At 42.3% G+C, this 25332-nt stretch overlaps 2 protein-coding genes across 4 annotated transcripts in view; both read right to left on the bottom strand.

Moving 5' to 3' along the window:
* Positions 1–284: 284 nt before the first annotated feature.
* cd226 (CD226 molecule) lies at positions 285–12681 on the bottom strand. 3 transcript variants are annotated; one of them, XM_084048936.1, is made up of 7 exons: positions 12600–12669; positions 11579–11905; positions 10315–10725; positions 8443–8545; positions 3834–3888; positions 2925–3058; positions 285–462 (listed from the first exon to the last, which is right to left on the bottom strand). In XM_084048936.1, the coding sequence occupies exons 1-6, from the start codon at positions 12664–12666 to the stop codon at positions 2936–2938; spliced, it is 1086 nt and encodes a 361-aa protein (XP_083905062.1). In that variant the 5' UTR covers positions 12667–12669; the 3' UTR covers positions 285–462; positions 2925–2935. The 3 variants fall into 3 exon arrangements, with proteins under 3 accessions (XP_083905062.1, XP_083905064.1, XP_083905063.1); XM_084048938.1 differs by having other exon boundaries at positions 285–3058; positions 12600–12681; XM_084048937.1 differs by lacking the exon at positions 2925–3058.
* A 2090-nt stretch (positions 12682–14771) lies between these two features.
* The window catches only part of rttn (rotatin), a 63464-nt gene continuing 52903 nt past the window's right edge, over positions 14772–25332 (bottom strand). The window contains exons 43-49 of the mRNA XM_084048935.1: positions 24371–24448; positions 23634–23760; positions 20044–20240; positions 18349–18631; positions 16953–17056; positions 15135–15204; positions 14772–14987 (exon numbers count right to left, since the gene is read on the bottom strand). Coding sequence (XP_083905061.1) covers positions 14908–14987; positions 15135–15204; positions 16953–17056; positions 18349–18631; positions 20044–20240; positions 23634–23760; positions 24371–24448 — 939 coding nt within the window. The 3' untranslated portion in view covers positions 14772–14907. The remainder of the gene's footprint in view (positions 14988–15134; positions 15205–16952; positions 17057–18348; positions 18632–20043; positions 20241–23633; positions 23761–24370; positions 24449–25332) is intronic.

Below are 25332 nucleotides of genomic sequence, written 5' to 3' on the forward strand. Positions count from 1 at the left end.
ACTTTTTACTTTGAAATGTTTTGTAGTTTTTGAGATGTTTAACTTAAACATTTGCGTGACGTTTGGAAAAAATGTGTGAAAGTATTCTTAAAAACAATTGTTTGGAAAAAATGGAAGGTTTGGGAACACCCTGTTTTTTCCCCAACAAATCCTTCCCTTTTCCTGATGATAAGTTGTTAGGAGTCCATCATTTCAGTCAATGTTCATTAAAAAATGAGGTAGTGGCTATAACACTTTTATATTCACACCACACAGAATCACAGCCAAAAAAATGGGGTTTCAACTTATTCTGTATTGCAGAAGTCAAGATTACTTCATGAAGGCAAAAAAACAACAAAAAACAACAACAACTACATTGTCCATTATCATTCCACTATCACCACTTCGTCCACATTTGTGTCGTCGTCTTGCGGAGTAGAATTGTGTGTACATCCATTATTCCCTGTGCCACTGCCTCCATTTCTACAGAGAGAGATGAATTTGTTTACACTTTTTCCACACAGTGGAGAATAGCACATGCACAATACTAAAATGTTTTTCTTATGTACAATATTTTTTGTGAAGCAACACAATTTAAAAGCAAAAAACAAAACAATATTTGTTTACATAAGCCCCTTTTATAGAGAAACCAAAACATTGCCGTAAATAAGATCCGTCATTATGTTGGTTTTGCCTATTTTTACACAGAACTAAACATAGCAAGAATAATACCACCCCCGTGTGGCCTTTTACATACTGTAGTATGCCGGCATTCCAGAGTCAGAGGTGTCCAGTGTTACGCTATGCTGTTTAAGATGACAGTATGTTGTCGGTAGATTTACAGCTAGGGCCTATGCATTTATTTCACCCAAAAAAAGTAAACATTATGTACTGATGACACAGACTGCGGTCTTTCCTTCACAGGGCGACATAATATAAAGACTGTTTTCCAAATAAGAAGAGCATGCTCAAGTGAATAAGTGATATAACCCATGCAGTTGTCAAATTCTAAAGGCTTCGAGTTGTTTTCTTTTTGTGTGCCTGTCTATCTTCTTTAAAGACTGCAGGTCAGGTTGGGTTGTGAAAATAGATGCAATTAAGTGTGTTGGATGGTTGCGGTTGAAATTATCAAAAAATGCGGGTGGGTGCAGGTAAAAACAAAAACAAAGTAAAGACTGACCCGTGAATCACTAGTGAGTGTGAGAGAGAGAGAGGGATAACATGTTGCTGCGTAACATTACAATGCCGGATTTGTGTGAGCAATGTGTTTGTGTGATCAGAAATACATTGGAGGGGCACTCGGGTGGTGCAGTGGTAAAGCAGCTGCCACCCCCTATTTGTCACTACACGTACAGTACTCCTACGGGCCGGGGCGGCGCCTCTCAGCGGGGAGTATTGGGCGGGAGGAGTCGGACGAAGGCATCCTCCCGGTGGGGGCTCCTCACTGGCAGGTGAGTCAGTAGGATACAACACAACAGTGGTGACAACACACAGAAATGTGTGGGGAGGAATTCATTGGCATAACGAAATTGGGGAGAAATTGAGGAGAAGCATGGAGCAGTTGGAGGCAGAAAAGTGCACAGGATCTTATCATCAAATCCGACTCTGAGACTACCTCTGCTGCCAGCTTAACAGCAACAACAACAGGATTAGCTAACTTGGGTTCAGCTTACATAACAACATAAAGACAAATGCCTAATTTAGGCCTCTGCAAAAAAAAAAAAAGTGTGATGTGACGTGTCGTCTACACTTTTCAAAGTTGAAAATCTGCTGTGTTTGATGAGGGACACGTCGCAACAACACCTTTTTCGCTAAAGCGTAAATTAGCTTTCAGTTTCTAACGACAATACGGCCGTCCTGGACAGAGAAAACCTCGGGGGAATGCAACCATCTCAAGTGAAGGTGTAATGGGAAGGGATTGCTTTGTTCTTTGTCAAAATGATTAGGCAGCATTGTCAAGCTTTGAATGGAAACCAAGGAGATGGACGTAAAAAAATAATAAAAAAGAACAATTGTTAAACACAGGGGATGTGAAAATGGAAAATAATGATTATAACGAGACTGTTGTCTTGCAGTTCTGCATGAGAGTTATTGTGATGATAATTTAGCATTGCATTGTTTTAGCCAAACAAGCATTACTCAATTCTACAGGAATTATGCAGCACATGTTACATTAGTGGGAACATGGCTTGAGCCAAACAAACCCACCATGTTTCCAAGAACTAGCACAGTGGTTCTCGGGAAGTGAGGATATTGCAAGTGGGCTCCAAAATAATTGGCAAAACACTAACATTTTATTGATAATTTAAAATAATTTAGGTAAAAGAAAAAATTGTTAAAACCTTGAAAAAATCGTTTCAAAATAGCCGATCTACTAGCGTACACCAACAACAGGCAAATATATAAGTTTTTCCCTGTACATGAATATATACAGGGGGTCTATGAAGTATGTACGGTTTAAGTAGTTAAAAAACAAAAGGTTAAAAAAAGGAATTCCAAATAAAACTCTTAATAGTATATGAAAAGGAGCATTTTGAACTTTACTCAAATGTCTGCACCCTGCCCAGCTAGAAGCTTAGCTCAAGGGCTGCCAAGTTTTCAATTAATCGAATATCACTTGTTTTCTTTTTATATATCAATTAATTTGATTAATTAATATAATAGATTTTTTATAATTGACTAAATCAAGCAGTATGATTAACCACTTAAGCCCTATTTAATACTTCATTGTACAAGTGTCGCACGAAAATAGCAAAAAAAAAATGCTGATCTACAAGCTCACGTGTTGCATTGTGAGCTTGTGGATCAGCTATTTACTAACATTTTAAGAATAAAAAAAGTAACATTTCAAAGTCAATTATCTTTCATTAAAAATCGATTATTGAGTAGTTTTTTTTTTAAATAATCAATGAAATGGATAGTTGGATAAGCTGTCGCCGCCCTACTTAGCTCAGTGCTATCTGTAGGGCTTTGGCTGGTGCTGGGAGGTGTGTATGTTGGCATAGATGGGACAGTTCCTCAGCTGCTTCTTGGGTCTGGTTCCCATCCTGTACCCAGGTATGTTCTCATAGTTGTTAGGCTGTGCACATGTTTTATAGATTAGATGTTAGAAGGGTTAGCATAAGGCATGGTATTAGTCAGGTAAATCATGACAAATTACTTACATGCATTACAAATGCAAATGCATTACATCGTTGCTGTCGGGCAGAAAACTTGTATGGCAGGTTGGTTCCTTGCATTCATTCATTGGATCCATTGAAACACATTGGTTCTTTTTAGTTAAGGAACCTTAGCGGTTTAGGACATACAAGGTTTCCACCCGACAGTGACAACATACAATATGGATGATATTGTGGCAGTCCATAAATGAAGATATTAATATCAAAGTATATTGCCAATTGTTAAATGTTCATATCAATTGCATGTAAACAGATCATGTGGAATAGACAGACTACTACATTGGTTCTCAAACTTTTTCGTGCCAAGGACAACAAGAATTGATATGTATTTGGCTGCGGAGCCCCATCTGAAAATGTTTTGTGCCAGGGACCCCCAGGGAAGAAGATTTATGTTCAAAATCTTCAAAATGATTGAACCTTTTCCAAACATTTTCAATATTTAAAAATGTAATAAAAAATAATAGCAGATGTACAAGCTCGCAGCGCAGCACAAAGTGTCGCGCTGTGAGCTTGTACAGTATATCTGCTATTTTTTAATAGCCAACGTGTAAATGGATAAAGTGCTTAAAATGGTTGTGATGCTACATCAACTACTTTTGCTGGGGACCCCCTGGAACCCCCCCAAGGACCACTGGTTGAGAACCACTGTACTAGATGGAACACAGTAACATTTACCTGTCTCCGAGATGGATGTAGTTTCACTTTGTACTCTTCTCTCCTGTTCCTCTTCCTGAAATACACACACACACACACACACACACACACACACACACACACACACACACACACACACACACACACACACACACACACACACACACACACACACACACACACACACACACACACACACACACACACACACACACACACACACACACACACACACACACACAGGATGGTGTGACATATAAAAGCACCTACAGGAGTGTGTGTGTGCGTGCGTGCGTGTGTACACACACTATACTCGAGGGCCAAATGTCCATACAAATTAAACATGTACAAAAAATATATATATATACAGTACGTATTCAAAGATTTGCAAATATTTTCATGATTTTTCCAAAAATAGCAGATCTACAAGCTTGAGCTTGTATATCTGCTATTTTTGAATAGCCAAAGTATAAAATAATGGTTAAAGTGGGTTAAAATCTAAAATGACAGATGCTTTCCCGGTCTTAATGGGGTAAACTAGGCCTCTGTCCCTCCAAAATATTATTTTTATTTTTAGAAGGCCAACTATTCTGTCATACAGCTGGAGGGTATGTGTATATGTGGTCTTGCATAGAATTGTCACGTTTGTTTGTTTGATCTCAGAAACTATTTCTGCCAGGCACGGTCACTGAAATCTGCAGCCAGCTCTGCACAGTTTTAGAGAATAGATGTGCAGGGAGATGATAGGTAGGCAACCTCCCCCCCAAAATAAAATAAAATAAAAAATAACAGTATCTAGCACTGGCAGGTTAGGACGGTGGGTGAGTGCAGCACTGGCGGTCTGTACCTATGAAAAGTTCAAAGCCATCAATGGGCAATTTATAAAGAGCAAACATGAGGAAGAAAGGAGACAAAAGTACTGTATAATAGGTGTTTTTTTATCGACATTTTAAACATTTTTTCTGTCTCTGTTTTCCATGATTGCTTTGAAAAGTTCAAAGCAATCAAGGGGCACTTTGGAAAGAGAAAAGATGGTAGAAAGATGGAAAAAAGGTACAGAGGTGGCCTTGGGAAAATAACACATTTACAGGGTTACAAGTGCTCCTCCTATGCAACAATCCATCTCAGCTCCACTACCATATCATCACACTGCAGATATAGGGTGTTTTTTGTGTACAGTAGTTAAAACAGACTTGACAAATTTGACCACAAATACACTGAAATAACAAACACTGGAGAAAGGATAAAGCACACATTGACCACTTATAGCGACGTATAATAACTATATAATGCATTATAACAGTCAGTATAATAAACTATAGAATCATTATGTTTTACAACTATGAGAATTATAATACACTATGATCCTTGCCAAAAACAGTCTGAATGTAGCATTATAATACTTGACCTAATAAGTCATTGTAAAATGCTTTATGTGTTATGATTGTTGCTATAAAGCATTATAAGTATGTTTATAATGCATTATATGAAATGCATAGGAAGTGTTACCTTTGTGAAAAAGATTACTTATCTGGAAAATACATTGCAATGATTTAAACCCAAAAATCTACTAACGGCGGCTTATACCACTGTGTATTAGACAAATTACTTCAAACATGACATAGGAGCTCATTACAAGTATCTATAGTAGTGCAGCCACACCACAGGGAGATGATATAGTCACATATACTGTATATAGCAGTCACACTTTTAGGTGAAAACACTAATAAGCTACATGTCACTGAAGTCAGCAAGATCTATCTTATAAAAAAACATAACAGGGATGTATAGGAGAGAAATAAAAGGGGGAAAAAATAGAATTTGGTGTAGAGGGGAAAAAAGGAAGGGCCAAGTAGAGAGTCCCGGTCAATGAAGTCTAAGGTTCTAAGTGGTATGCTGTGAGATATTGGCCAATATCACGGTATAACATGAACTCGAGCATAATATTGCTATTAGGCCACAGTTTCATTATTCATATTTTATAATAACAGCCGCTGGTGGTCGTTGATAGGTTCGAGCCGAGGTCAGGTAAATAAGATGAATGCATTGGGAGTGCTGTTTATGTTATTTGCACTCATTAGAATCAGTATTTCTTTGTTGACGCTGCTATTTGTTTTAAGTGGATGCACTGAACAAAATGTCGTACAGTGACAATAAACATCTTCTCTTATCTATCTGTGGTATAATTCTGCACACACATGGACACTGCATTTTCCTACATCCGTGGATCTCAAACGTTTTAATTTCAAGGACCCTCCCCCCTTAACTCTGAGAGTGCGGCCACATGCTGTGTTTTTAAAAGAGGGAGAGTGGTCAGTCCTTTGTAGTTTATTTGCTTTTATCGAGATGAAAGCTGAGAGGGAAGGCATAGGAGGAGAGCTTTGCAACCCTCTTTTGAAAATTGCTTTAAAAATAAAGTGTTTTATTTCAAAAGCCATCAGGACAACCAGAGACAGACAGATGCTTTAAAGACATTTCCATAACAAACACACACCTGTATCGTTTTGTCTCCTTTCTTCCTAACATTTCCTCTTCTTTCTAAACTGCCCCCGGTGGCTTTGAACTTTTCAGTGGTACAAAGACTACAGACAGTGCACTCACTCACCCACCGTCCACATGTGTGACCTGCCTGCCATCGGTGCCTCCCTTGTAGATCTGCCGTTTTGAAAATAACACCATCCCCTGGAACTCCTGCCTCGAGATTCGCCATGCCCCAAGGCAAGACTCATTTATGTCTGCCCTGAAAAGGCATTTGTTCACCAAGGCCTTTGACTGCTAGTGTTTTGTTTTTTGTTTTGTTTTTTTTAAATTGTAAAACGTCCTTGGGTTTCTTGAAAGATGCTATTTTCAGCATATATTCAAGCATTAGAACGTTGCAGCCAAAAGTCACAGCAGTCTGACTTACCCCCTAAACACAGTGGTTTTCAACCTCATTCATATCAAGGGCCATTATTTATTCTGCATTTGAGCCATGGACCACCATTTGATGAGATTTAGCCTCTCAGATCTAAAACTTTGAATATTTTGTTATCGTTGGATAAGATTTTGTTCACAATTCCATGCTGTACTGATGGTGGTACCATAGAGGAGAGATAACAGGCAAACGTTGATCAAAATAATAATTCTTGAATTATACAGTGCAGATGTTTAACAATAATCTTATCTAACTCTTTCATTTTACACTCCCAAGAGTTAAAGGGTCCATTTGGTTACCAACTCTCCATCAATTTTGCTGGGGACCACCTGGAACCCCCTCAAGGACCACTGGTTGTCCCCGGACCACTGGTTGAGAACCGCTGGCCTAACACATTACTGGGATGCCTGGTGGTGTAGCCGGTTACTGCATTGACCATGTGGGTTGCGAGGACTTGAGTTTTGAATCCGGCACCTGTCATGTCTCTTCCCATCTCTCTGCCACGCTCCTGACTCACTACTGTCCTGTCTAATAAAAAATGCTCAAAAGCCCTAAAAAAAGAAACAGGGTTTTGGACAGCTACTGTAACTACTAGGATTCACTTGGATTTCTCTCCCACAGGTAAGTAGGACTGGTAAATATAAAGGGAGATGCGGGTTTGGCAAGAATAGGCATGTTCTGAACAGTACAGCAGGTATAGAAGGTTCAGCGTAGGGGTATACATGAGGTACGCTTGGGTGTTACAGGCTTTCAAAACTTTTCTTCTGCAGAACTTGACTAATTCTGTATGCTCAAAACTTGTGTTTATGTTGAAATAAATAATAACTTAAAGTAGTAGTTCACCCAAAAAATTACTTATTTTCTATCAATTACACACCCCATGAAGTTTTTATTGCATTCCTAAGCCAATAATTTGGCTTAGGAATGAACCGGCGGTCTCTCCAGTAGGAGACGCAAAGAGTCTCCTACTGGAGAGACCATTTTTTGGCTGAACTACTCCTATAATTAAAGTTGAATAAAAATGTAAGACAATATGATGACTTTTAAGGCCAAATGTTTGTGAAATTGAATGTACAGTAAGACATCTTAAGAAACTTTAAGGACCCACAGACATCCTGATCTAAGGTTTGAAACACAGAGAGAGTCCTGGAACTACACTGAAAATCTGTCATTACATTTACAACTGTATGTGTATCCACCTAAGGCCACTGTAACACGGCAGGGCTGACAGAAAATCCCCAGGTCATTCTTTTCATCCTTGAGTTTAGGGCTGTAACGATTTTATGGTATGATAATTGTATAAAATCATAAAGATCATAAAAGAGTCGCCGCACATTCTTGTAGCTCTCGATGCAGGGTCCTGAAGAAGGCATCACTGTGGTCTCAAATGTAGGTCTGTTTTATTGTTCTCTAGTCCTTAATAAAGTTGTGCATCGATAGCTACGATTGTGCGGTGACTCTATAGGATTTTAGTGTCTTTACCGTTGGCCGCCATGCTCTATTCGGTTTTGAAGGGTGTTCTCTGGCTTGATAAGGACTGGTGTGCGTTGCTCCTTGTGAACTCTGAGTGGTAATTGTATAAGCCAATATTGTAAATGACTGTAAATGGAACCTGTCACAACTCAACTAATAGGTGGTACAGTCCGGGTATATAATTTAGTTGCAACCTTAGTTGAGTTGGCCGAAGTGGTGTGAGGATGCACGGTGTGATCGTACCTGAGCCTCATCGCCAGCATGAAGAAGACAGAGAGCAGAAGCACCCCAGCTACACCGACCCCAGTGTAAATGTACATCATGTATGAAGACAGGCTGAAATCTCCTGGAGGTGAACACACACACACAGAGAACAACATAAATGTACATCATGTATGCTGACAGGCTGAAATCACCTGGAGGTGAACACACACAGAGAACAACATAAATGTACATCATGTATGCAGACAGGCTGAAATCACCTGGAGGTGAACACACAGAGAACAGCATCAAGTCATTCAGTGGTGGTCTCTATTCAAAGTAAAAATAAATCACAGTGGGTTGATATTTCTACAGTGGTTGTAGTGCTTCACATCATCATTATCACTCACTGGAGCGACAAAGATATGCCAATGAATGCAGATTTTAACCAAACAGGGTCTAACAACATTGTGCCTCCCATGTGGATCTGGAACTTCATGTTTTCAGTCTGTGAAGTCAGTCATCTAAGACGTACAGTATGCTTCTTGAGGACACACACACTACATAGTGACTGCACCTGTTTCATGTAACCCTATGTTTATTTGCATCTGTGACGTTGTAATGCGTTTCAAATGTTTGTTATTGTTTTTCATTATATGTACCGGTATTGTGTTTTATATGCTGTGATCAGGGCGTCCTGATCCCCCTGAATAAATAAAGGAAAAAGAAAGAAAGACTGCTACTGACTTCCATTGTCACATTTAAGTTAAATATTTCAAAGGATATATGATCGCTGATCGGTCCAGCGGTTTGTTTGTAAGATTAAGGAAGCCGAACATACCTGTGCAAAAGATGTAACAACCTTGAGATGAACCCAGAACAGACAGACAGAACCATATTGCCTTTTACAGAGCCATGTTGCAGAAAGGAGTCATAATGACTCAGATCCCTGATACAGTAGAACATCTGATCAGTATTCACGTGTGCAGTATGTTAACAGAAACTAGATTCACACAACCACAAGCCCCCCTAGAGTCACCCACATGCTAACAGGAAGTCATGAATGTTATATGTGGTCTCACCAGGTGACACACTCTCAATCTCCACTAACAGCACAATGGTGCTTAAGCTCTCCTATTGTGCCGTGACGTAGCACATGCAGCGTATGCATCTGTGTGTGTGTGTGTGTGTGTGTGTGTGTGTGTGTGCGTGCGTGCGTGCGTGCGTGCGTGCGTGCGTGCGTGCGTGTGTGTGTGTGACGTAGGCACAAAGTCTAAGGCGGTTTCCTGGCAACTATGCACATTGTCTTAGTTTGGTGGTGAATACGAAAGAAGGCTCTGGATCTGTAATTATTTTGTCTGAACAGATAGTTATCCTCACTCTGCTGCGCTTCAGTCCTATGACATTATCAAAGCCAAGAGGACTAGGTCATAGGGCTAGGTATTGGCAGGTAATCCACAATATAATACATTATCCCTATCCCTATACAGGAGTCATGATGCAATACGTATCCCCATACAGGAGTCATGATGCGATACGTATCCTGATACAATACTTTTGTCGACATGACACACATGACCAAATTGCCACAAGATAGACAAATAAATCTTCCAAATATGGGCTTTGAGAGTGACTAGTTTTAGTTCCCTACCAGGTTTCATGTCCTCTCCTCTCACTTCTTTCTCCCTCTTCATTGCAGAGGGATTTACCATAGGGCTCAGAGCAATACAAATACTGCAACACAGGTCTATCGAAACGATAAGTGCATCACCGATATCTTATATTTTGAGTCCAGCCTTACTAGGTTAGCACTTTTACAGTAAGTTTCATCAGGGGCAGCGTATGCATCTGTGTGTGTGTGTGTGTGTGTGTGTGTGTGTGTGTGTGTGTGTGTGTGTGTGTGAGACATCATACCTGGGTTAGGTACAGTGAGGAGCACGGTGGTCGTCTGCGACCCGGCATCCGTGATGAAGTGACATCGGTAGAAGCCTCCATCCTCCTCCACCACTTCTGTGAGCTGGAGGCTGATGTCCAGCGTGTCCGTGCAGTTCACCCTGCCCCTCTGAGTGTAGTCCTCACCCACCAGGCCCCCGTCCACCACCCGGCACAACCCTAAGATGGCAACCTGGCTGCTGTCACCTCCTTCTCCTTCTCCCCAGGGCCGGCCGAGATCTAGCTTCTCCATGGTGACCTGGTAGACGGTCCCGTTGTGCTCGTGGGTACAGCTGATGGTCAGGTTGTCGCTCCGCTCTGCCACCAGCTCTGTGTCGGCCTCGATCACCTCCGGCGCCGGGGTTTCTATGAAGTCATCCACTGGCGCCGCATCTGTACCCGGGTAAGGAGAAAGAAGGAGAGGAAAAAAAGCTGCGACCTCATGAAAATGTTTTTGAGACAAACCCAAGATTACATTCAAAATGTAAAAGTTTTGAGTTGGAATTCAGAGTTGGATCAATGATCTAGAACAGTGGTTCTCAAAGTGGGGCCTGAGGGGGACCCTCGGGGGTCCTTGGGTGGATTTCAGGGGTCCCCAGCTAAATGACTGATAGTTAGGAAGTAAATGGATCCTTACCGGTCTATAAAAGTGCTGACCTGCTCAAGGTGCCTACAATGACATAAAAAACAACGTGAAGCAGCATTCTGCTTCTACGGACCGACAGCGTGGAATAAACTCCCATTACAGCTAAGACAGGCAGCCTCTGTGGATAGCTTTAAAGCACAGCTCAAGACCTACTTCTTCACTCTTGCTTTTATTTGATTTTTAAATCTGTGTTGTTATCCATGTCCTCACTGTATTGCCTGATTCACTGCCTTTTGCTATTATTTTAATGTTGTTTTATGCTTTTGCTTTTCTTTTTTGCTTTATTGTTAAATTAGTTGTAATTGTATTCTTGCTCTGTAAAGCACTTTGAGCTGCATTTCATGTCATGAAAGCTGCTAACAGATTAAAGTTTATTATTATTATTATTATTATTATTATTATAACTTGCACCAGAGTGCACCAAACGGTCCCATAAGAGCCATGGCCTAATACATACCAAACTGGGGGTCCTTGAAATCAAAAGGTCTGAGAACCACTGGTTTAGGAGAGAGCTACTATAGCTCTAAGATAAAACTGATCAAAAACCATGACGTGCCATAATACCTCTATTTAACAAATGAGCGGCAGCATGCTTAGTACCTAGATCCTCCACATGTATGTCCCTGGTCCAGGAGCCCTGTGGGAAGGTCTGGATGGAACAGTGGTACAACCCCGTGTCCTGGTGTGTGATGTTCTTCATGGTGATGCTAGCGTCCATGGGCGTGGTCCTGAGGAACTCGATCCTCTCGCGGTACAGATGGGAGAAGGCCACGCCGTACTCTGGGTGGAACACCGCTATCGGAGCCTTCTCCGGGTGCTTTGTCCAGGACACCATGCTGAGGTTACCGTCCCAGGGGCACAGACACTCCAGAACCATCCCTTCCACCAGAGTCACCGTGATGGCTTCATCTTTCTGCTGGCTAGCAACTAGAACGATACACAGTATATTCACCCATTCATTCAACATGCCACGTGTGGATGATGGATGTTTAATCATGTCCACATTAATCTAAAAAGAACCGGCAAATACAAAATGTGTGGTGGGGGCCCCCGAAACAACAAATACCATTGTCTGAACAGTCTAGAATCCAGAGGGCTATTTTCATTGTTTTTTCATATCTGATCCGATTAGCAGTCATGTCTCAGTACTGAGACATGATAGAAATGTTTATCTTAAGTAGCGTAAAAAAGACAATTAACTTTTCATAAGTCTGTTTGACATTTTTATCTTTAGTAGAGTAAACACAAAAGGGCATTACGTTTTTCCAAGTCCGATTTCAAGTCCAGGATTGCCCTTGGGAATCACAATAACAAGCTTGCCTGCTGCCTTCCCATCCAAACACTGAGTGATGAAGGAAGTTAAAAAAAAATGAATAAAGGCACATTCTCTATATTGCAAACTACTGCCTCATGAATAAATTCAATATGGAGACATCTCAAGCTGTCAACAGTGAATGACATTTTCAACTCACTCAGTCCATGTAAAATCCTAGAAACAAACAAACCCCTATCTGTTGTTTTCACTCAGCGATAGGAACTTTTGACACAAGATTAATTAATTGACTTTTTTTTATGCCAGGATAAGTGTAAAACACAATTAGATAATGATCAATCCTGTTACCTTTCAGAAAGGAGAGAACGATGAGGAGTACCATGAAGTACCAGTGGTTCTTTTGTACAGCTTCCATGTTTGCCCCACTGAAGGCAGAATGAAAGCTGCATTGATGTGATGAGTGGAGAGGCACCCAGGCTGCACTTCCTGCTAGTGCTCAGGCTACAGAGAATCAGTTGAGCTACTGGGGGGGTGGTGTGGGTGCGGGGGGGGGGGGGGACACTTCATGCTAACTCACTGTTAGCTCATTCCACAACAGAGGGGCACTTTATCACTGGGGCTGGTAATGGGTGGCAAGCTTATGGCATAGTGCTGTATGATGGGTTGTAGATTCGAAGTTCTTACGAGGGTCCCAAATCGCACGCACTGTACAAAACGTTTCAAAAAAAGTGCAGAGACAATTTGATGCGTTTTAAAAGGTTTTCACGCTTGAAAGATCAAAATCATCAATCATCAGTTTAAAGATCTTTTTCTTTTTTTTTCTCTCCACGCAGTTGTGTTGGAAGGGTTTTCCAAGTGTTTGGGAGAAGCGGGAGGCATGCGAGTGCCAGGGAATGTTTGTGTGAAGGCTCTGCTGGTTAGCAACTAGGCCAGGCTGCAGAGAGTCAGGGGACTGTGGTGTGGAGCAGTGTTGTGGGTCGCGTACACATTTTTATCGGTTCCTACATTTTGTTTATAATTATTATTTCAACATTTTCAAAAATCCCCACTTCAAAATAATTTCATAGATAAAAAAAAAAAGAAGAAATTCCATAAATTATTAGAAATTACTTTTAGTAGTGCAAATAGCAGATCTACAAGCTCACAACTCGATGCGTTGTGAGCTTGTAGATCTGCTATTTTCACTAGTTTGGGTCCCAGGGGGACATAAAATTTCTCTTTTGGGTCTCGACTCTTGAGCTAAAAAGTTTGTGAACCACTGGTGTGGAGGACTGAGTGTGCTAACCCAACAACGCTTATCTACTTAGCTGCAGAAGAGCAGCAATAGACCCGCTGCCAATGAACTTCCTGAAAAATTCTTGTCAATGTCCTCCAACTGAGGAGAAGTATGTGTCATTCAGAGGCACTTTCCAAGGTTATAGCACAAACTTTTTTCTCTCCCTCCTTTTTTTTGTGGATCCCCTTTAAACAGAGTATCATACACAATGTACTATTGACCTCGAATCAGACACGGCGTTACGGAGAACTGTATGTTTGGTTTGGGTTGGCAGCAGCCGTCCATGGTCATCCCGTCAGGACACGTCAACCGAGTAAGAAAACAGAACCGGGACAATCCTTAGTGACAGAACGATTCAAGAGCGATAGTAGCTGATCAGAGCTTATTCTGAATACTGGTTTAGATATCCGACTAAAGAGCCGTTCACACTGAGAACTATAAAAAATATAGCTATATAAAAATGAGGGATGCACCGAATGGAACATTATTGGCCGATACCGAAAATAAGAAAACAGAAAGACCGAAAAGTCTTTCGGTTTCCTTTAGTTTGGTTTCGGACAATTTAATTTTTCTTCTTTTTATTAAAATCATTTAACTCTCTCAGTGCCAATGAAATAAAAAAAATCACACCCTGTGTGAAGGTAGTGGCGCCTTTGATACATTTTGCCATCAATATGTGTTTATAATGTGTTTATAGCCACGTGTCACGTGAAGCTTGACCAATCACTTTGTTGACGTACGCACCTGACCAATCAGAACGTTGACGTACGCACACGGACAAAGTCAGGTATAGAGCAGGATCCGCTCTATACCTAAAGGTATAGAGCCGCTAAAAATATATTCATACTGTGCCAGCAATTTTTTTTTAAGTAAAATTAAATAATAATAAGTTAAACAAGAAGTGAATGGAGCAGTAAATCTTCGGATCACGATATCTTGGGTTCTGAAAATAATTTTCCAAAAAAAACATTAAAAAAAATGACATTACATTTTACATAAAAATGCATTTGATGCACACACATTTTTTGTACCATTGTTGTCATGGCTGTGCCTCCTTTGTAGAGCTACATGATTATGGCAACACTTATACTCACTATGGATCCATATTGATTATGCTTTAAATAGTTCCTGGCACAATCCTCGGCCGCAATTGTATCTTACCAATGACGTCATTCATATACTCCTTTTAGGGAAATTCCCATAACACAAGGCAAGAGCTAGAATTATCCAAATGGCACTTTAATTATCCTATTAAATAACATTTGATAGGTAAAAACTGTACACAAAACAAAACATAAATACATTATTATCAGTAGCAATTAGAAAATATCTAAGCAATGACTGGAATGATTCAAAACAAATAAATATTATGTGCAGGTGTCAGTTATTCAGCAACTGGGAAAGGTTTTCAAGGCACTTCAACAGATAAGCGTTCATGGAGTCCTGCCTGGTCTCTGCCTCTGTAGTTGACAGACCCACAGAGAGAGAAAGACAGACAGAGAAAAGAAGAAAGGGCACGTCAATGATTTTCTTTTAAAAACATGTAAACAATGGGAAGTGTTGGAGCCGGGCCAGACGTGCCTTCATCAAAGTGAATGAATGAATACCTTTCTTGGTGAGTACGTGTGCCTCCTCCAGCCTCGATCGAACAGAAGGACTCTTCAAAGTCGTCTTGGCCTTTGAGGAGGAATGATTAGACAGATTAGGAGCAGTTGTGTCGATGAGGCTTTGTCCAGGGGACCCAACGTTTTCTATTTATAATCGGGAGAGGGAACATAAAATATGTGCTCAGGTGCATGAGAGAGGATAGATTCTCAACCTCGTATTTCAACTTTGTATGTTTTTTCGTGAATTAATGCCCAACTTTGTCATATATCTGTACACTACTACAGTGTCGCACAAAATCTTCCTGGCCAGTTGAGAACTCAAACATTACTAACGACTGCTCTTAAGATTAGAATAGTTAGGCTATGTTCCTTAAATTAGCCTATATATTGAAAAAAGCTCTGAGGGTGTAGTTTTGCACATGAATCTATTTGACTAGATCACACCGATGTGCACAGTGCCAAACAGTTCATTCAATTGAAGTGGCATCTCCGCACGCCCAATATTGCACCTCCTGTACACGCATGCATAGTCCATTCGCATCTCCACATGCTCACAAGTCAATCCATCTCCGTTAAATGGAGAACAATTGCCGCACTTAGGTTCTGGACAACCGGCAATCTAACTGACTTCCCACTCATCACATTACTCTCTCAGGTCCTCGGCAATGATACGCACACCAAGTGGAAGTCGATCGGTCAACAGTTTGTCTGGATGCTGACGGAAAGCAATGAAGTAATAAAAAGAAAATAAAACATGTAGAGGGAATGGGGCCCGGCCTCTGCTGCGAGGGGCGTGGCCTCCGCCTAAGGCGTCTATGGGGGGGGGGGGGGGCAAGACAAGACGTAACGACACATGGGCCATGTGGCAGACCGTTGGAGCCACAAGGCGATGCAGCGTCTGTGGTAACCATGGTTACACTACAGCAGATTGAACAGGAGGTCCTGCACAGAGTCACGGATGCTCATGTGTGGCAGACTGTTTATTTGATGCTCACTGGCTGGTGGAATAGCTGGGTCAACAGCCAGGTTAATATTCGGGTTAGCATGTTCCTCCATGGCCTCAATAGTGGCAGCCTCTCCTCCTGTAGCCGCAGTCTCTCCCGTTCCTGCCTCCTCTCCTGTTCCCGCCTCCTGTTCCTGTGGCAGCCTCTCATCATCCTCTACCAGCAGCTCCTCCAAGCCCTGCACCAGCCTCTTCTCCTGTAGCCTCCCCTGTTCCTGTACCAGCCCCTGTACAGTACTGTATGTGTACCGGCGTCTCCTGTTAGGTCCCTAATGCCATCTTCAGACGTGCTAGCCTCTCCTCCATGGTCTGTACCAGCCTCTCTTGTAGCCGTTGGTTCTGGACAACCGCATATCCGACAGACTTGACGCCGGGCACAGCACCCCCTCAGGTCAATATGCGATGCGTAGGCCGAGGTTGAAGTCGGTCAGCCGGACGGTTCTCGAGAAACGTGAACAAGACACATTTCTCGCATTTATAGTTAGGATTCATTCCAGGCACATGAACACGCTCATATGCTAATGCAAACATCAGCACAATATGCTGATACAACCAGCACACTAAACAAATAGATCTGTGCCATAAAATTGGAACAGACTTTACAAGGATACTTCAAGGAATTTATTGAACTAAGCTCTGATCCGTGTGTGTGTGTGTGTGTGTGTGTGTGTGTGTGTGTGTGTGTGTGTGTGTGTGTGTGTGTGTGCCTGTGTGTGTGTGTGTGTGTGTGTGTGTGTGTGTGTGTGTGTGTGTGTGTGTGTGTGTGTGTGTGTGTGTGTGTGTGCGTGCGTGCGTGCGTGCGTGCGTGTTTATACCTTCTGGTTGTTATGGAGTAAGGCCCAAAGTGCAGAGGCTCCCATAGAGCGAACCTCTGTCTCTTTACTTTCCAGACAGGACACCAACACACTCCTGGCCTTGTCTGAAAAGACATAATGTAGTATTAAGATGACATAATGTAATACTACTATACAGAACAGAGCTGCAACTAGCAATTATCTCCTTCGGATTTCTAAGCTAGCAATCGTTTTTTTTGAATGCCAAAATGTTGGTCGACAAATGTACATTTTGTGATGTCAGTGGCATCATAACTAACCTTTACAACAACCACTTTCTCACAGAGCAATTAAAGTACTTTCACTTGAGTACACAAGGAAATGTGGTCGTACTGTAACCGTCACGGTTTGATTGCAAAGCTTTGAGATGAATGTTTTATAAAACAATGTGCAGGAAATGTGTGGAAATCTTTCCACAGGAAACTACTGAATGAAGTTGCATCACTGACACCCAACCCTTCCCTCCTAAGATCTCAACAGATGGTATTACGAAAGAAAACAGCCATTTTCTTAGTAAAAGACTATCTCTTCAGTATCCTTTGTGCTTCTTTAATTACTTTTTACTAGTTTCTATTCCATCTTAGTGTCCGTTTTCTAGTTTCTATTCCAAGAATGCTTAAAGGGGTATTTCACTTTAAAAAACTTCTGAGGTCATTTTCACTCTACATCTGCTCTGCCTTTTGTGTGCTTTTGTGAACTACACACCACAGTATGCATGATCGATCCGTGTCTTGACTATGTGCAACAGCAAAGGCAATCAGTCTGTGTTACCTTGTTCGACAGAAATCTACGCATTTTCCTGTTATTTCTGATCATTTGATATATAAATATGTAAATTATGTTTGAGTAAATAAAAAAATAAAAAAATTCAAAACTTGATTCAACAGATATTTTTTTATTATGGCTGATAGTTTGTTTTACAATATATTCCTGATGGGTTCTACAGTGCTTATTTGTTATATTTGTTATCCATCAAAACACATATTACACCCTAATAGAAGTCGATGTCGCTCTTATTTTTATTACGCTATTATTTCACCAACCAGGTCAAAAGCTTACTCTCATACCACTTGACGCGCTATGAAATGTTATATTATGTTCACGGAAAATCACTGATCGTTCATGTCAAACGAACTTCATCACTGCTGTAAATGGAAGGCTTTGGTAGCAGCTTGCTGCATAAAGGCATTTTCAGATGGGAAGCAATAGCCTATTACATACAACTAGACAAGGGCAATTTCTCCTATGAAGGCGATCGAGCAGGTGCTTGGGCATTGGCTGGCTCCCATGTATTGCACATACATACCGGACTCCACAAGTCGGAGTCACTTGTTGCATTTGCACTGAATTGTCAGGGACTCTCTTGTCTCTCTCATACCGTTGGCGAGGACGTGGGTCTTGTTGGCCGGGCAGAAACAGAGGTTGTGGAGGGTGAGCAGCGCAGGACGCCGATGTGGTGCCAGGTCTACCAGCAGCTCCAGGGCTCCGGTCACCTTGAGGATGCTCTGCTGGCCATCTTCACCGAATGAGAGGCTGACCAGCAACCTCAGCCACAGGCCCAGCACCCCCCCGCCACCACTGCCACCGTGAGCAGCGGGAGCAGACTTCACCCCTCCTGCCTTGGGAATTGAGACCGTCAGGAAGGCCTGCAGGAAATTACTCTGGAGGATAGAGAGACACGAGACAGGGATGACATGAGAGTTTGGGTGTCATTATGTGGAACAATGTCTTATTTTGACGGGGCTCCTGTCTCACATTGGAAAACAACCGTGTTGGCCTGCACTGGGCTGAAATATTAAGGGATGAAACTTAAATAAATGTTATTCTTTATAGACAGAGAGGTTTTTTCTTTTGTTTCCATTTTATCGTTTGATGTTGCAAATCTGCCCCATGTGTATTGTATTCTCTGTTGCTGCATACCCCCACTGTAGGCCTGGGGTGGATGTCCAGAATCACAAGCTCACTAGCCATCACGAGTCACTAGACACTTCTTTTCACAGCAAGGGGTCTTACCAGTCCTCGGTGTGTGGTGGTGGTTCATGCTATCTCCTGCAGATCCCCCTCCCCACTAGTCTTGCGTAGCCAGGCAACTATTCCACAATCTCCGAATGCTATATAGAGTCTGGGCCTACACCTCCCAAAAGCCGAGAGGGGAAGCCGTCATCCATTTGTAATTTCCGTTCACGGAAATATATTTTAAAATATCTTTAAAACATATTTTTTATTCCCCATTTCTGATAAGCAGCAAGCTATATGCTTTGACTACCGGTAATCAGTAGTCTGAAAAGTAGTCCAAGACTGAAAAGACGAAACGGAAGCGAGGAGAGGGCGGGACATCCGCTTTACTCCCGGGGTCGTTCTCAGTGGTTGCCTTTGCATTGACTATTATGAAAGAAGCATATGAAAATTGTGTGAGTCAACAGTCTAGTTCAAGAGATTACCTCAACACTGACTTATTAGGACATGTTGCTAGCACAGCGACAAGGACACACTCCCCACTCCTAATCTCAATGCCTGCATGTTTAACGTCTTGTGGAAGGAACAGTTTATACCTCACAACAGGGAGGACTGTGGAAGTACAAGTTAACCTGTATTACAGAGACTAAACAGATGTACAGTATACAGTATTAATGGAAGGCGACTAGACCCTTGTCTCCTATTCATTTGAAACATTATTCATTAATTTTTGTGTCAGAGTATCTCATCCACCATACATGGGGCAATGTGGTGCATGCATAATATTGTATAATTAAAATTCAGCATCTACATACTAATAGGAAGGACAGTAGAATAGCACCAATTAATATTGCTTGTTATAGCTCAATCTCCAATGAGTTAATCACACATTACTTTTGATGTAGGGTTAACTACAGTCTATACGCACATTCACAGTGGTGCTAGGTTAAAAGACCATAGTTTCAATTCACCTGACAAAGATCCACTATGGATCGAAACGCTGTCTTATCTGGTGCTGAATAAAGAAGTCTAAACCATAGCTCGGTGTGCGGGGTTCCATCTGTAAACTTAATCACACATTGCACCATTTTTTGTGATATTGGCACATGGTTCTCACCTTTTGCAGGAGGCCCCTACAGTCCCGGGACATGACCAGGTTAGCCAGCAGAGAGAAGGCTAGCTTCTGGACGGGGCTGTTGTCTGCTGCCAACCCCGATGTCAGCTTCATGACACAGTGCATGAGGGTGCTGCTGGGAGGCCCACGGCAACCTGGAGCAACACCAGTGCCACCGCCGCAGCACAGAGAACTGCATGCTGGGAAGAGGAGGTTAAAATAAACCTGATGGGTGTTAAGTCAATAGAGAGCAAACCCACACACACACAAACCGTACTTGAATGCATACGCACGCTCCCCGCCAGGAGGAAAATGTGAAATGTGTGTGTGTGTGCAGGGTATAGCGTATTACAAAGCACTTGAACATGACATCAGAGCTGCAACAAAGCTGCCTGCAGAACAAAGAGACAGTGAGAAGATGTCTTTGTGGTCACATTAACAGACAAGCGGGGTGGCTGAGACAGGAAACACAAACTTTAGCAGTGTCAGCAGTGAATAGCCACCCTGTCCAGGGTAGTAGAAACATAATGTGTTTATAGTTTAAAACACCACCGAAAGGGTAACTTGGATTAAATACTTTATCCAAGGCCTAAAGGCAGGGATAAAGATGACAGCCGGGCAGCACCTCTGGGTCCTGGAGGCACAGCATATTCAGCGCTCGGCTTTGATAACGTGTGCTCCAAGGATAAGGATTCAGAATTGCAAACACAGATACACAACGCCCCAAAATAGGAGACACTAGAACTGGCAGATAAAAATGCCTTGTTTTGGAAACATGTTCTCATGAGCATCATTGACGCAGCTCATTATCGCTCTCGTTTGTGGGTTACCCAGGAAAGCAGTGCGGAGATAAACAAGCATTAGATAATGGGAATGTTAACGAGACGTTGCCTGACACTGATTGACATCGCTAATTTGAAGACACGGCACCCTGTTGAGTGCATGGCGTCTCAGGAGAGACATAGCTAGCCTGAGGGTGCATGGTGTAATACTAAGCCAGGCTTCACGCAGCCTGAGCACTACCTGCTGTTTGGATAACCTTCAAAGACCCACAGAGCCCACTTTACTAGCGCTGGCCCCAAATATTAGAATATTCAGATGCTTGTTCCGGCAGGTTGCTATTCGAACATAATGTCACGCAGAGCTGACAATGGGTGTATAATATGCTTAAGCTTTCAAATATGCTCCCATGTAGAGCTGCCGCTGGCTGCATGAGGGTGTTTTAGCTAGTGCTGTGAGGGAGGGACTGTCTGGGGCAGTTGGCTAAATGGCCATAGTGATCTTTATAAATGTTTCGTCTCCATGAACAAAACGGCTTCATAAAAACAATGTTGGCCTAAACAAAAATATTGTATACCATTTTATTGCTGCTTCACAATACTACTTTATAGGATAAGGACTACACATTCAGTTAGAGCTCCTGGAAAGTGCCCTTTATTTCACAGAAAGTTAAGGTCAACAGTTGGTTAGTGTGTACATGTTTCTTTTCCTCAGCTCTTCTAAGTGATGCAGCAAGCTTCTGGGAACCTAAACTGACCACAATGTCATGGTACTTACTCATTTTTGGTGTCTTCGCAGAGGTGTTAAAACCACGGTGCTCAAGTCACACGCTCTCTTCACACATACAACATGTCATGTGACATTACCGGCACGCACATAGAGAGACCTGAGTCACAATGGTAGAACACAGTGGTTCTCAATGTGGGGTTTGGGGACCCCCAGGGGCCCTTGAGGGGATTCCAGGGGGTCCCCAGCTAAATGAGTTAATATAGCATCAAAATCAGTTTAACCACTTTAACCCTACAGTATACATCGGCTATTTATTGCAGATCTACAAGATCGTAGATCTGCTATTTTCAGGGCAAATCTTAAGATTTGACAGGTTTTGGCAAAGAAAAATACCCTAGACCAAATTGTGATGCATGGTTTGTACAGACTCGGAGGTTCAGTTGATGGTGAGACACACTGTAATGTTTTCGGCTGGCCGTAGCCAAAGCCTCTAGGTGTGTTCATAGATGAGTGTATTTTAAATCCACAATTGCAAACTAGCAGCCTGCATCTCCATTATGCATATAAATGCAGATCTATAGATAGACCTTTTCCGTGTGCAACTTATTTATTTCCAAGAAAACTTGTGAGGACCCAGGCGATTTTCATTGGATAGCGCTTCACTGATAGCACCACCCACCACAGTGGTTTAGCAGATGTGGACGTAGCGGTGAGTTCAGTGCAGGCTTCTGCATGTTGTTAACATTATCTAGCATAACATTTCAATGTATTGAAATACATTTTTGTATCACTTGACAACAAGGCAAAAACGGCGACAGCAAGACTTTGAGGCTTGTGTCGTGAGGCGAGCCTCTGATTTTTTTCATCACCTCTGTGTACTTCTCCTGACAGTATAAAGATGTGTGGAACATTGATGTTGGGGGGTGCTGGGGGAAGCTCTGGAGGACACTTGTCTCTCTCTGCTGTGATGAGATCTACAATAAAGTATGAAGTTTGATTCCTGACATTGCAGTCCTGCATTTTCCTGATCTGTTTAATTTACTTAAAGTAACATCAAAAGCTGCCATTACAGTTGGAATAGTTAGTAGTTAATAGTAGTATAATGTATAAAAAAGATATATTGTTATGAAACATATTTGAGGTTTAGAAACGTAATGGACATTCGACGTAGCTAGATCATCTTATCTTAGCTTGAGAAGATGAGTCTGGGGTGGGCGGTGCCACCCCATGAAGTGCTATCACATGAAAATTGCCTGGGGTGTGGCCATTTATCAAGTTCCCTCGAAAAAACAATGATGCTACCCGTCTTCAGAAACTGATTTCACCGGTGTTCGTTAGTTTGCGCGCACTCACACGCACACACACACACACATACACACACACACACACACACACACGCACACGCACCTGAAATGAATAAGACAACAGCCGCTGATCAAGGTTTGACACCATGTCTCTCTGAATATAAACCTAGCCTGTTTCTGTCACTCTGAATCCTCTGCTACATGTCTGCTGCTGTTTGGCCTGCCATGCATGCAGATGCTCACATGATGGAATGCCAAACTCTCAGGAGACACAGGGGACGCTTTGTGATTCCCCACAGTGTCTCTCCCGCCGGTCTGAAAGCTCCAGCAATATACATACAGTACAGTGGAGACAGCCTGGGCCCCAGGAATCCTGACAGTGTATCTATTGTAAAGGCACAGGCAAGCTGGCGCTTTCAGCTTATACACAGTGAAGACAGAATGCTGTTCAGTGGTCATGGGAAGGACAATGTGGAGCATGGTGGGGAGCGTGTATGACTCAAGTCGGATTGCTGACCGCAGACGGAGGCAATGGGCAGGCACGGGCCAGGCACAGTGCCTGCACAAACACACCGTCACATGCACTGTATCGTCGCTGTCGGGAGAAAACCCTTGTACGTCCAAAACGGTTAGTTTTCAGGAAATGTAAAAAAAAAAAAGAAAAAGGACATTAATTTACGAAAAAACCTAAAAAGTTGAAATATGGAGATACAAGGTTTCTGCCCGATAGCAACAAATAGACAAACGCGCACACACACACACACACACACACACACAGACCTGCGGTGCAGTTGGCTGTGTAGACGCACAGAAGCTCCAGTACCGCCTCCATTGTCGGATCGTCCAACAGGAGCCAGGGCCAAAGGGCATGGAGCACTTGCGTCAGGCGAGCGTCTGTGGCCGCAACCTACACACACACACAGAAAAATACATTCACAATTTAACATAACCCACAAAAGCTTATATAGGAGCAGGACCACGCACACGCACACACACACACACACACACACACACACACACACACACACACACACACGGTTGAAAGTAATAACATACATTAGGGGAACCTTGATTTACACTACAGCACAAACACAGATGGCACCAATCAACATAAAGTGCCTCAATATTTTTGCCCAGTGTGCAGGGAAAGCAAACAATGAAGACAGTAAGGGTAAGGCAAACGTTATAGACTAGTTTCCAACATGGGCCGGCCTAAATTAATACAAGCTGATCCACTGATACAGCCAGGGCTCACGGCTTTAGTTGCTCGCTGGTGTCGTGCTTTGAAAGCTCTACAAGCTCACAACGTACCGCAGTGCGACACGTTCATGTGAGCTTGTAAATCTGCTATGTTTGGTGTGCCATGTGCAAACAAGTATAAAGTATCAGGCATTAAAGAAGCTAAACTTGCTGAGGTGTAAACAGGGGGCAACACTCATTTGTGGTTTCATTAAAAGTCAATTATCATAGTGGAATAAAAAAAGGGGGGGGAAGAAAAAACAGACAAGGAGGCTTACTTTGCAGTCGTCGTTGCGGTACAGAGCGTTGCGCAGTATCTCCGCCATCAGCTTGACTTCTTTTAAATAGCTCTCGTCCTGGTGGCATAGATAGAAAGACACACCGACGTCACCAAAAATGTGCGTACTAGTAACATTCATTTGACCTCCCCATGAGGACGATTCTAAAAACGCCTCCTAAATCCTAACCTAAGTTTTCTGAAAAAAATCTAATTTGTATTCAAAGAATTCAAAAGACTTTATGTTGCTATTTACTGTAGCAACAACTAATGTGACACAGATGCTATCCCCGAAAGACGTATGGGTTACAGCAGGTCTAAATGGGTTAATCCACCTATAAAACAATAATCAAGTTAATAAAGCAGGGTCTTTCTGTGGAGAATTGCAACAGACATATTCACAATATCCATCTAGATTAGAAACTCATTCACATGTAGTCTAAATCAGTGGTTCCCATTAAACTTTTTTGCTAAACGCAAGAGAGAAATTTGATGTCTCTCGGGACCCAAAATAGTGAATAATAGACGATCTACAAGCTCAAAACGCCTTGCTATGCAACGTGTTGAAATCTTGTAGATCTGCTATTTTCACTACTTCTTAAACATAAAAATGGGTCTCGACCCACCCTGTTTGTCTAAATCAGCCTCGCACTGCAAGGCGTTGTGAGCTTGTAGATGGGCTATGGTGTAGAGGGGAAAAGGAGCAAACCAAGTACCGAGCTAACGGTCAAATTTACTAAGTATAGAGGGTTTACAGTGAGTGGTTAAATGTCTGAAATAAACCAAAAACATACATTTACACAACACTGATGATAATCAATGAGTCCTGGGGGTTCAACTCTGCTTCATCTCTCTCTCTCTCTCTCTCTCTCAGATAAGGGGTCCTTGGCCTGAAAAGCCTTGGAGACCCCTGGTCTAAATGGTTTGTGGCTCCGATGGGAAGAGAAGAGCTGATACAGTGAA

Source organism: Gymnoscopelus microlampas, assembly GCF_963454915.1.
Source record: "Gymnoscopelus microlampas genome assembly, chromosome: 22".
Taxonomy (NCBI): Eukaryota; Metazoa; Chordata; class Actinopteri; order Myctophiformes; family Myctophidae; genus Gymnoscopelus; species Gymnoscopelus microlampas.

Bases quoted from the DNA above. Each gene is read 5' to 3' on its own strand.
- cd226 (XM_084048938.1), bottom strand. From the start codon at position 12,666: ATGGAAGCTGTACAAAAGAACCACTGGTACTTCATGGTACTCCTCATC. The intron at 11,906-12,599 runs GTAACAGGATTG...GTATCGTTCTAG, and splicing joins CGTTCTCTCCTTTCTGAAAG to TTGCTAGCCAGCAGAAAGAT. The intron at 3,889-8,442 runs GTACGATCACAC...TGTGTATTTCAG, and splicing joins ATGCTGGCGATGAGGCTCAG to GAAGAGGAACAGGAGAGAAG.